General features: G+C 54.9%; 1 protein-coding gene across 2 annotated transcripts in view; it reads left to right on the forward strand.

The window, feature by feature from the left end:
• Nucleotides 1-12,569, forward strand: part of ACOT11 (acyl-CoA thioesterase 11) — a 52,496-nt gene extending 39,927 nt beyond the window's left edge. For both annotated transcript variants that reach the window (XM_024739307.1, XM_024739308.1), the window contains exons 6-16: nt 137-272; nt 1,700-1,856; nt 3,063-3,182; nt 4,603-4,747; nt 6,217-6,276; nt 7,101-7,163; nt 7,497-7,580; nt 8,613-8,746; nt 10,661-10,792; nt 11,392-11,518; nt 12,393-12,569. In XM_024739307.1, coding sequence (XP_024595075.1) covers nt 137-272; nt 1,700-1,856; nt 3,063-3,182; nt 4,603-4,747; nt 6,217-6,276; nt 7,101-7,163; nt 7,497-7,580; nt 8,613-8,746; nt 10,661-10,792; nt 11,392-11,518; nt 12,393-12,548 — 1,314 coding nt within the window. In that variant the 3' untranslated portion in view covers nt 12,549-12,569. The remainder of the gene's footprint in view (nt 1-136; nt 273-1,699; nt 1,857-3,062; nt 3,183-4,602; nt 4,748-6,216; nt 6,277-7,100; nt 7,164-7,496; nt 7,581-8,612; nt 8,747-10,660; nt 10,793-11,391; nt 11,519-12,392) is intronic.
• The last annotated feature ends 14 nt before the right edge of the window (nt 12,570-12,583 follow it).

Here is a 12,583-nt window from a genome sequence, read left to right on the forward strand (position 1 = left end):
AAGATGGGGACAAAGAGGGGGCAAGACTTGTAACCATCCAGCAGCCCCAGGCGTGAGATGGCCGTTTGGGGGACAGGCTCTCACGCTATTCCAGGAAACTTGTCCTGAGCACCCCCCACCTCACCCCCTGCCACAGGTGAAGCTGAAGCAGATCACACTGCGGACCGAGGAGGAGAAGACAGAGCACAGCGTGGCAGCCGAGCGCCGGCGCATGCGGCTGGTCTACACAGACACCATCAAGGACCTCCTGGCCAACTGCGTCATTCAGGATGGTGAGCACCGTGCGTAGGGAAGGTAGCCCATGTCCTGCATGGGCCCCTCTGTCCTGGGCCCTTACTGAGCAGAGGGAGGAAGGGAATCTCCTTGGGTTGTCCACCCATGGGTGGCCTCAGGCCTGGATGGCCCTCCTGCCTCAAGGTTCCTTTGGGGAAAAGGGAGCGTTTGGACATCTCACCCAGCTCCCAGGAGCCATGAAGATGGAGCCGGGACATACAGAAAACCCTTTTAATCCGCTAAATGCATTTGGGTCTCTAGGAGTCAAGGTATTTGGGAAGGTAGTTTTGAGCTTGGCCTTGAAACCCTAGGACTTTTCAAAAAACAGATAGGTAGCTAGGTAGGTAGGTAGATAGAGATAGAGTAAAAAGCAAGACTCTCTTCTACCCCAGAACCAAGGCTCCCTCCAGAGGCAGCTACTGTTCGTCATTTGGGGGCATCTTTCCGGAAGTATTCTCTGCATATTTAAGCACACTACCTACCAGTTTGCCCTCTCTTTTTACCCAAAAGTAAACATACAGTACATACTGTTCTGTATCTTTCTTCTCTCCCCTTAAAGCATATCTTGGAGAGGGTCCTGTACCAGCACACAAAGGTCCACTTTGGACTGGGAGGATTTTGACAGGTGGAGAGGTGAGGCAGGGTTTTCTGACAGAGGGCACAGGCTGGGCAAAAGCCTAGAGGGGTGACCTCGGATTTGTTCACTGATGTCCAGAACACTAGAATGCAAAGTCATCCTTGAAACCTAAAGGAGGCAATTTTAGGACCAGCCAAGGGTAGTTCAGCTGCCCAGAGTGGAGAGAGAGCAGGCGGAAGTAGCAAACACCAGTGAAGGCAGTGAGCTGTGCTCTGAATTCCGTGTGCTGTTATTTATGCTGGGCCCGGAGGCCATGGCTGGGCAGGCCCAGCTCTTTCTACAGTTGTCAAGGCCCATGGGAACCATCCATCCCACTGCAGCCCCTGTAGATCCCTCCTGTCTTGACAGCCCTTCTACCCAAGCGTCAGTCCAAATGCCTGAGCCTGGCATCCAGGCCCTTGGCTGACCACTCAGTCTCATCTGGTGCTGTCCCTTTACTTGCCCTCAGCTCCAGCTAAGCCAAGGCCTCGTTGCTCCCTGTGACTGTCCTGCCTGTCTGGTCTCCAGAACTTGGCTCAGGCCTTCAACCTCCCCTCCTCCCTGCCTGTGGCATCTCTGAGCAGCCTGCAAGCCAGGTGAAAGGCTACCTCTTTCACAGGCCTTCCCTGATGAGCTCTCCCCACCCCAGGAGATGGGAGATGCACGGCACCTCCTTGGTGCTGAATAAATAAAAGAATCTGTGTGGGGTGGACTGGTGGGCATGGGGGTCCTGGGCTGCGCACGGGGAGGGTCTGCCCTTGGGAATTTTCTCACCTCCCCGCCTCCCTCCCTCTGCGCCTCTCTGGTCAGATCTGGAGAGCAGAGACTGTAGTCGCATGGTGCCAGCCGAGAAGACCCGAGTGGAGAGTGTGGAGCTGGTCCTGCCCCCACACGCCAATCACCAGGGCAATACTTTCGGGGGCCAGATCATGGCCTGGATGGAGAACGTGGCCACCATTGCAGCCAGGTGAGGGAAGTGCCCTGCCTGTGCCTCCCCTCCTTTCTCTTCCTCCTTCCCTTGGCCAGCTGTCTCTGCGGGAGAAACCCCAGCTTGGTACTGGCATTCAAGGCTTCAGAAGCTTGGCTCTTCTTTCAGACCCAGAGAACCAGAGAGGAATGATTTTCTGTGAGCTCACCATTCCTTCCGTGGTTCCCATCATGGCATGGGAAATGCCAAGCCCCCCGGCTGGCACCAGGGCCTCCCCTTGCCCTGGCCCTTCTCGCTTGCTTCCTGGATCTTAACACTTCTTGCAAATCAAGCCATTTGCCTTTCTCCTTCCAATCCTCCATGCTCCCATCCCCCGCCTTCACTCCTGGCTGGCTTCCCATCATGCCAACTCCAGTATTCTTTGTCTGCTAAAATCCTGCCCATCTCCTCCATGAAGCTTCTTTCCCTGTTTCCTTCTCCCTAGAGGTGGAAATAATTACTTCCTTTTCCTATAACCTCTGTGCCAGTCCAGGTCTGGTTCTGCTCCAAGTATCGGGGCTTGTTTTTATAGTTATGATAACTGACATTCACTAACTGACACTCTCATACCTCCATGACTTTGTACTTGCTGTTCGCTCTGCCATGAGTGCCCTCCCCAACCCACGTTCTCCTCAGCCAGGCAAATTCTTCCTCACCCTTTAGAGACCAGCTCCAGTGGCCCCTCCTCTGTGTTTAACCTGTGGACACAGTACATAAGCAATGCTATTTTGGGCAGACCAGGCTATGAGAGTAATAAGATCTCAGAGGAGGGTCAGAGTGTGGATAGTCAGGGAAGGCTTTCTGGAGGAGGAGTACTTCATCTGGGCCTTGAATGACGAGTAGCTTTGGGTAAGGGGAGGGCTTCCAGATAGTAGGAAAAGCAGGTGCTAGGGTGTAAAAGTTAGAAGGAAAAGGTTTACCGCGAGCCTATGTTACCTGAGGTTACCTTTCCTATGTCACCTCAAATTCAGCTTTTTTCCAGTTACGCACGTAGACCTCAGTATTCTAAGCTGTGATATTGGACTTTAGTTCTCTTCCTCTGGGCAGAGCTGTCACTGGGTTGGGTGGGAGTGGGTGGGCCAGAGGGTGGTATGTGTGGTTCTGGGCTGGGTCTGGGGATGGGGGCAGCAGGAGAAGGCTGGCCGAAGCCAGTGGCTGAAGCACTGGAGGCATTTGTCCTGTCCCCCTGACCCCCGCCTCTTCCAGCCGGCTGTGCCATGCCCACCCTACGCTGAAGGCCATTGAGATGTTCCACTTCCGGGGCCCGTCCCAGGTTGGGGACCGTCTGGTGCTGAAGGCCATCGTGAACAACGCTTTTAAGAACAGGTATGCGGCTGGGATGGGTGAGATGGGGCCTCTTGGGGTTGAGGGCTCTTCCTGACATAAGAAGGGACCTTACTGCAAAACTGCAGGAACTGTTTCCCCTGTAGATGAGGTCTATGAGATCTGAACTCTGCCTGGCTGCTGGGTCCCTTTACCATCACCAAGATTCAGCTCTGATGTTCCTTCTCTGGTCTCCCGAGCCCTGTGCCTGCCGCTGTCACAGGTCACACCATGTGCTTGGTGTGTCTCTGTCTCTCTCCCTGGCTCCTGTCTCTGGTCCTGCCACACTGTGGATGCTCAGGTCACAGGGCCACCTCTTGCCAGTGTTCCCTTGTTTATCAAACCCTTTCCTACCCTTTTCCTAAAACAGCAGTTAGTTCCCAGAGCCCTTACCTTTGGAATGAATTCTGATACCCCCATGAAAGCTTCTTGGTGATTTCAAAGATTTGGTCATTTTCAATGATAGCGTAGTTGTTAAAAGTGAGGGATCTGGAGCCAGGTTGCCTGGGTTCAAATTTGGTTCATGGCTTATCAGCTGTGTGACTTTGGGCAAGTTCCTTAACCCCTCTGAGTCTCATTTCTTTCACTTGGAAAATGGGGCTCACCACAACAACCTCGTAGCTGTGAGGATTCAATGAGGGGTTACTGGTAGAATGCCAGAGAAAACGTTCAGTGAAGGTCAGCCATTCCTGCTGCTTATTATTAAAATAATTATTATTATTTTACTATTCACAGTCTGACTATCACACATTCTACTGTCATGCAGGGGGAAAGCCCTGAACTAGGTAGGAGCTGTGAGGCCTGGTTCCTAGTGCAGGTTCTCTTCCTTCCTGACTGTTGTGTGACCTTGGGCAAGTTAGCGCCCTGTTCTAGGTCTTGATTTCCCCATCTGCATAATGTCTACATTCTGGGATCACAGACCTTCCTAAGTGAGGGGGAATGGAGGTGGCTGCTCTTTTATTATTCATAAAGACAGTCGGAGATACAGAAACAGCAGCGACCGAGCTGTCAGGGGCATGGCTACGGCTATTAGAATAGGCATATGAACATTTTCTCAAATTAGCCTCTGCCCCTCCACCTCCTTTCTTATGTCTTTCCATCACCCTTTGCAGCTTACGTGACGTATTTTATATAGATGTTTGTTGCCCCATCCCCTATCTGTTAGCCCGTGAGGACCTGGACTGGACTGGTCTATTCATTTCTGTGACCCCAGTGGCAAGCATGGGGCCAGGGGTGCAGTGGGCACTCTGTAAACATTGTTGAAAGGGAACAGTTGTGGGTTTCCTGCCCATCGGACTCTGATCTGGGCTGTGGGAGGAACTGCAGGAGTACGTGTGTGCCTCTGCATGTGTGCGTGCGTGTTGGGGAGGGGGTGGCCTCGGGGAGGTCTTTCCAGCTGAGACCAGCCCTCCTTTCCCCTCAGCATGGAGGTGGGCGTGTGTGTGGAGGCCTACCGCCAGGAGGCCGAGACCCAGCGGCGGCACATCAACAGCGCCTTCATGACCTTTGTGGTCCTCGATGCAGATAACCAGCCTCAGATGCTGCCCTGGATTCGGCCCCAGCCTGGGGTGAGTGCCCCACTACCAGCCCCCCTCCCTCTCTGCCCAGGGTGATAGGACTGGGGAGTGGACCCAGCTCTGCCCTTCTGCTGGGGCACAGCCAGCCCCGAGTGCCCCGGTATAACCCGCCCCCGGGGATGCTCCTCGAGCAAGGAAGGCACCCTGTGCTTCCTGGAAGAACTCAGACCACGTGCTGGGTGTTAACAGGCATTCATGAGCCTGCAGAGCTGTAAGAGCACTGGCTTTGGGGTCAGAGGTGGGTTGGAACCCCACCTTGGCCACGTTCTAGCAGGTGCCCTCTGCGAGCTTTCACTCCCCATCTGTAAAGAGGGTGTATCTGCAGCTCCTGCCTCGCAGGGCTGTTGGGGAGATACTGACCTTGCTCCGGGCTGAGTATGGGGCGACTGCTCTGACCATGGTGACAGGGGAGCAAAAAGCGAAAGCGTAGAAATGAGAGTCAGGGACCTGGGTTCAAGGCTGACTCTAAACAATGTTCCCTTGTGCCTCCTTTGGGCCCAGCTCGGGCTTGCTTCTGGGGGGGCCAGGGAGTGACCTTGGAGAGGTTTTCCCTTCTCTCCAGGAAGGTCACCCACCCAGCCCACCCACCTTACAAGACTGAGCATGGGCTGTGAAGACCCCCGCTCCAGAGCTGGGCGTTGGGCAGTCAGGATGGGTGGTGGCCGGAGGAGCAGGGAGCCTGGCAGGCGGTGGGACTCTAGACAGTCCACGAGGCCCTTTCAGGCTTTTGCCACTTAATGTTCACGAGTCAGGAGACGTTAGAAGTAGTGGTTCAGAGGGTGGGCTCTGGGTTCAGGCCATCTGGGTGCTGTTCCTGTCCCCACTCCTTAGCCCTGTGACCTTGGCTGAGCCACTTAGCCTTTCTGTGACTCAGTTTCCGCCTCTGTAAAATGGGGATAGAACTGGGAGTTCCCTGGTGGCCTAGTGGTTAGGATTCTGGGCTTTCACTGCCGTGGCCCGGGTTCAGTCCCTGGTGGGGGAACTGAGATCCCGCAAGCCGCACAGTGCAGGCAATTAAAATAATAAAATGAAATGAAATGAAATAAAATAATTGGGGATAGTACTAGTGCCAACCTCAGAGGGTTATCATAATGCTTAGATGCAGTTTTGCATGGAAAACACTTCAGAAGCATGTCTGCCCATAGCAAGTACTCAGTAAATGTGGGTTCTTAGCATTGTAAGTGCCCTTTGGGGATCCCCTTTTACGGAGGAGGAAGCAGGTACGATGAGGGCAGGTGGTGTTCCCAAAGTCACTCAGGGAGCCTCAGGGGAAGCTGGGGCTGGAGCTCAGCGACGGGGCACTGTCCTGGGCAGGCTGCCCCGGTGAGATCTGAACTTCACTTTAGGGCTGCAGGGAGGGTCTCCTTGGGCCCTTTGGGGAAGGGGGCAGGCAGTAATGGGGGCGGGGGCAAGCTGTTTGTCCCTCCTGCACCACAGTCTGTCTCTGCTCCTCTCCCCAGGATGGTGAGCGGCGGTACCGAGAGGCCAGTGCCAGGAAGAAGATTCGCCTGGACAGGAAAGTGGGGGCCGGGCGGTGCGAGTGGACACGACTCTAGGGCTTCCCTGTCTGCTCCCTGGCCCTGGGAACTTGTGTTTCTTCGGTGCTTCCCCTGGGCTGCGCCTTTACATCCAGGCAGCCTCTGGTCTTGGCCTCATGACCCAGTGGTCTTACTGGCCCCTTGTACAGGCGAGGACAGAGGGATTAGGTGGCCACGGGCACTCAGATAGGAATGATGGGCAGAATGAGAATTTGAACCTGGCCAGGTGTGACCAAATTTACTTCTTGTGTTCCTCCCATTGACTCTGATGCCCGTTTGGCAGATGAAGAAAGAAAGGCTCTGAGAGGAGATGCAATTGCTTAAGAAGCAAATCCAGGTGTGAATGACTGCTGTGAAAGCACTTCACAAACTTGAAAGGGCTGTCAACGCACCAGGATTCACCATCCGATGTTAATAAGAAAAGTGTGCATATATGGAGGGTTTACCATGTGCCAAGCACTGTTCTCCCTGTGACGACCCCATGAGGAGGCAGGTGTGACCACTGATCCCATTTTACAGCTGAGGACACTGAGGCATAGGGTGAAGTCGCTTTAGCCAGAGTGAAGTCGCTCAGCAAGGGTGTTGGGGGTCTGCACCTTTCCCGAGCCCGACCCCGCCTCTGAGTGTGTATGTCCTCAGCTGCTGTTTTCTGTGTGCCCATCCAGTCTCCCTGGCCAGAGAGGAGTCTCTCCCACGCCGCTGGGCTGAGCACAGGGCCTGGCACACAGTAAGCCAGCAGTGAAGTCTGTGGAAAGAGATGGGCTCCCAAGGGAACAAGGTTGTTGTTTTCCCTCTCTCCCAGGAAGTACATCGTGTCCTGTAAGCAGGCGGAGATGCCCCTCTCTGTCCCCTGGGACCCTAGCAACCAGGTAAGGCCTTCTGCTCTGAGCGGCCCGTTCTCAGGCCTGTTGGGATCCCCGATCCTCCCCTCTTGTGAGCGGGTTTGGAGGTAGGCCCGGAGGGGACAGGATACTGCTGCCGCAAGACTGGCACAGGTAGCCCAGGGCTTTCCTGTGTCCCTTTGCTTGGCAGGAGGGAGCTGGGGCCCCAAGAGGAGGAGGAGTCTGCCAAGCCCTGGCCTCCTTTCCCAAAGCCAAGGGCTCCTTCCTTCACGTCCAGTTTCCTCTCCCCACCCCAGCGCAGCCTGGCACGGAGCCCCCGAGGAAGGTGGAAGTTGAGGCTTCTCTGTGTGCTCTGTCCAGGTGTACCTGAGCTACAACAACGTCTCCTCCCTGAAGATGCTCGTGGCCAGGGACAACTGGGTGCTGTCCTCAGAGATCAGCCAGGTAGCTTACCCCACCCTCCCAGCTTTCCTTCCTCCTCGGAGCCACCAGAGGTGGCTGACTGTGAGACACAAAAACCTTCTCAAAGCACTCCAGTCAAAGGGAGATTCCTTAAAAGGAGCTGGATGAGGTCATGAAACCAGCCCAGTTATAGAAGCAAACCTGCCCCGCCAGGGCCTGGAGTGGGGGTCCCCCCTCCGGATCCTCTCCTGCCCACCCACCTTCTTGCCTCCCATTTCGTCCTCCCTCACTGCATCCTCCCTCTCTCTGCTCCTTCTACAGTGACACGCTGCTGGGATGGGGGCCTGGGGCAAGCGCGGGCTGAGGGAGGACTTGAGCTCTGCCACTTTTGCCTGTGACTTTAGGGGGCTGGATGGCACCTGGCTCTGAGGATTCATTCTGTTGTTGTGTTGGCCCCTGCTTCTTTATCTCCTTTTAACAAAATTTTTCCACATTAAAAAAATTGAGGTATAATTTACATGTAGTAAAATTTCCCCTTTTTACTGTATAATTCTACTAGTTTGGAAAACACATAAAGTTACAGAATCACTACCATAATCAAGATACAGAACATTTCCATAATCCCCCCAGTCTCTCTCATTCCCCATTGTGGTCAAGCCTCTTCCCACCCCCAGCCCCAGGAAACCACGGATCAGTTTTCTGTCCCTTTAGTTTTGTCTATTTTGGGAATGTCCAATACGGAGAGTCATACAGTATATAAGCTTTCAATCTGACTTCTTTCTCTTGGCACAAGTCGTTCACTCGTGTTGAGTGCCTGTTTGAGTTTGTTCCATCTCGTAGTGAGTACCATTCCATCCTGTGCTTATGCATGCAGTCACTGCTCCTTCAGGCACCTTCCTATCCACTTGTGCTCAATCTCCCCATTTTCATGGGAATGCGACCAAGGCTCAGAGAGGTTGAGTCACTTGTTCACAGTCACACAGCAATCAGTGGCAACCCTGAGCTTCCAGCCCCGGTCCCCAGCATAGGCTGAGGCGGAGGCACGGGAACGAGGCTGCCCTCTGGCCCACGCAGGTCCGCCTGTACACTCTAGAGGAAGACAAGTTCCTCTCCTTCCACATGGAGATGCTGGTGCACGTGGACGCCGCCCAGGCCTTCCTGCTGCTCTCAGACCTCCGTCGGAGGCCCGAATGGGACAAGCACTACCGGTGAGGGCAGCGGGGTGGGGTGCGGAGGTGGGCCCTCAGGTGTCTCCTCCTGAGCCGTCCCCCCACTGTGCTCAGCGCCTGCCGGCCTTTAGCAGGGAGGATGGGGGTGGGGCACTTGGTTATGTGTTAGGTGAGCATCAGAGTCAAGGGTAGTCTGAGCCCTCAGGGAAGAGCGTGAGCCTGGAATTGGAGTCGGGGGCCTGGGTTTAAGTCTTGGCAAGTCATGTCTTTTCTGGGCCTCAGTTTCCCTCCTCTTAAAATGGGTACTTGAGGTGTGGGTTGTAGATTTGCACCCAGGGATAGATCAGTGATTTTCAAAGCGTGTTCTGTGGAGTTCTGCCTTCCCAGAGGGGGCTCAGGGACTGCTTGGGGAGGTAGCTGGAAGTGGAGGGGGTGGGTGGGAACCCCTCCCAGACTCATGGTAACTCAGAGAACGGCCAATTTGCTGAATTTACCAAGTTTGCCAGTTCTTCATGTGGATATGTAGATGAGTGTACAGGAATGTTGTTTTTCAATGTAGTGAGTTCCTGAATATAAATGTTGTTCCTATAAATGCACTTGTTCCCCAAATTTATTGACTCTCCATGTAAGTTTTTGCTTAGGAAAATAGCCAAAATTTCAGTGTTTAATATGGGAATGCTAAAGTTGAAACTGGTATTTTTTCAAATCCCTTTCAAGTCACTTTCTGTTATGCCAACACCCTCCTTTGGGGGTTCTTTGATCATTTCTCCAATGGCTTATTAAGAGGAGCCTATATTCCTCAGGGTATCCATAAGAAGGATCTGTGCATTTGGAAATTCAGTAAGCAGGTCATTTGGTGAGTTGATATTTGACAAATTGGCCTTCCCCTACCTTTCCCCATCTCTCTTCACCAAAGCAGGCCTGCTTGTAGCTGTTCACACACAGGCTTTCTGCATAAGGTTTCTTTGCAAGAAGGGCTGAGTTGCTTTAAAAAGCCCTGGTCTAGGTTTGCCTCAGGCCTGCTGGCCATGCCATCCTGGAAGCCTGAGAGGCGATTTGGTGGTGGATGTTGGGGAGAAGGGGTTGGGCATGTGGTAGGAAGGCTTCTTGGAGGAGGCGGGCTGGTGTGGGCCTTGAAGGCCCGATCAGAGCTTGAGGCTTGATGGGATTGGGGGGGTGTGTCCTGAGGGGAAGGGAGGCCCTAGCAGCTTTCCTCCACCCTGCCCACAGCTGCCCCGTTCCTGAGGCAGCTTCCAGGGTGGGCGGGAGAGCAAGGAAAAGGTGGCGGGTCTGGACGTGGTTGTGTGTGTCTCTGCGTGGATGTCCTTGTGTGTGTGCGCGTGTTGGTGTAAGCCTACGTGTGTCTACCTGGGCACATGCGTGCAGTGTGCCTGGGCCTGAGGGGCATAGCTCTGGCGCCCAACAGCCCAAGCACGTCCCACACCTGCTTCCTTATTAGCTCTGTGGCCGGAGGTGAGTTATTTCTCTGAGTCTCGGCCCCCTCATCTACAAAATGGGGATACTAAGAGTATCTGCATGGGCTGATGTGGGGTTGAGATAGTACCCATAACGCTCTTAGAGCAGTGTCTGGCACACAGTGGGCGCTCACTAAATATTCAGTACGACTCCTAACTCATCACACATCTGTGTAGGGTATGTGCACCCGCACATAGACACCCATAGTTTTGCGTGTGCATCGGTGGGTGTCTATCTATGCGTCTGTGCACGTGTGTGCCCACGGGTATGTGTGTTCATTTGCTTGTGTATGTGTCTGTGTGCCCGTGTGTGTGTTTATCTTGACAGCCTTTTCTGCCCTCCTGTGGTCCCTGCTGAGCAGTGTTAGGGGTGAAATACCCCCCAAGCATCTGCTCAGGGCAGCCGAAGCACGGGAGGGCCTGGGTCAGATCTGCTCTCACACGAGGAGCTGGTGTGACGCCCGTGCGTTTTGTACAGGAGCGTGGAGCTAGTGCAGCAGGTGGACGAGGATGATGCCATCTACCACATCATCAGCCCCGCCCTCGGTGGTGACCCCAAGCCCCAGGATTTTGTGATCCTGGCCTCTCGGCGGAAGCCTTGTGACAACAGGTGCGTGCCTGCCTTCTGGGGTGGGAGGTGGGCAGGGCTCATCTTCCTCCCCAGGGAGGGGACATCAGCCTAGAGTCAGTCCTCTGCTTCCTACTGGCCGCAGTGGTCTTACTGTGGGTAGAATGGAGGACACGGGGATGCCTGGCCCCTCTAGTCACTCATGCTCTAAAGCGGGGTGGTCTCTGTCCCTGGGGTAGTGAGGGCGCCTTGTCCCAGGCCACAGACAGGCCAGTTCTCACATGGCTGACTCCTTGGCCTCCAGCCTCTGAAGGCCCTGTGTTGGCTGAAGGGTGGTGAGGCTGTCAGCTGTGCCATGGTGGGGATGCCAGAGAGACGGCATCACTTCTGCTAGAGACAGGCAAAAAGATGAAGCACAAAAATCCCAAAGAGCGACACTGCTTCCTGAGTGTCTGCAGTGGAGGGGCTTTTCCAGAAAGTCCACAGTGCAGTGACGCTGGCTCCTGGTGAGCTCAGACCTGCTATCCCACAGGCATCTCCTCTTTGCAGCTTGGCCCAGAGCCAGGCTCTGTGTGCCTCAGACTCTGGAACCAGGCCCTCACCCTCTCCTGTGTCCCCTCCACACCCTTCCTCCATTCCAGGGACCCCTATGTCATTGCGATGAGGTCAGTTACCCTGCCCACGCACCTCGAGACCTCGGAGTACAGGCGTGGGGAGACCATCTGCTCAGGCTTCTGCTTCTGGCACGAGGGGGACCAGTTGACCAAGGTGAGGCTGGGTGTCTCCTTTCCCCCTCCCACCCAGATTCACCCCAAAGCCACACTTGTGTCCAGAACTCAGCACTGTCCAGCTCAGACAGTTCCCGACTCAGGCTCCCCTGCCTGGCAGCAGTCTCTCTCTTCCAGCTCAGGGGAGCCTAGGAGTGTCAGGGGCTGAAAATGAGCCTTCATTAAGACCTAATCTGTGCTAAGCCCGAGGCCACTGCAGGGTCTTGGAAAAAGCACTGGACACAGAGGGCAGAGGCCCTGGGTTCCGATCTAAAATCCTATCTCCTCATTTACTTATTGTCTAAGAAGGCTTTATATGGCTCTCAGCGCCCATAAAACTCAGCAGGGCAGTCGGTGTGAACTAAAGCGTAGGGGAGAAGGCTGAGAGTGGCTGGGCTGGGGATGCCCACTGCCCCTTCCTCAGCTCACAGTGGCTCTGAGACTCCCCCCCAGGTAGGGACTTGGACAGTGCTAGCTAACTTAACACATCTAAACTGACAAGCTCCTCAGGGCAATCCTTGGGCTTATTCTAACTTGCGGATGGCCCTAGAGCACCTTCATTTAAAAGGGATTCCGAGCTGGGCTCTGGAGACCCAGCCCTCGTCCTCCAGGGCCCCCCAGCTGACAGGGGAGACATGTGATGACAGTAGTGTGTGGTGACAGAGGGAAGCCAGGGTTGTCAGCACCCGGGGTGGGGGTGAGGGGTGGAGGAGGTCACACCCGCCAGTCACGCAGTCTTCTAAGGCCGCAAGTGCTGACTGGTATTTGCTGCCTTCCTAGCAGGCGACAAGGCTGCCTCCCGCCCGCCTCATGTCCACTCAGCTCCCACCCCTCCCACTGCCCAGCCTCCCTGAGTGTGGCTTCCCATCCTGCAGGTGTCCTACTATAACCAGGCCACCCCAGGCTTTCTCAAGTACGTGACCACCAATGTGACTGGCCTCTCGTCTGAGTTCTACACCACCTTTAAGGCTTGTGAGCAGTTCCTCTTGGACAACCGGCACGATCTGGCCCCCAGCCTCCAGACCCTCTAGGCATCTTCAGTGGCCACCTCACGCCCAGCTCCCGC

Source organism: Neophocaena asiaeorientalis, unplaced genomic scaffold, assembly GCF_003031525.2.
Source record: "Neophocaena asiaeorientalis asiaeorientalis breed wild unplaced genomic scaffold, Neophocaena_asiaeorientalis_V1.1 scaffold138, whole genome shotgun sequence".
Taxonomy (NCBI): domain Eukaryota; kingdom Metazoa; phylum Chordata; class Mammalia; order Artiodactyla; family Phocoenidae; genus Neophocaena; species Neophocaena asiaeorientalis.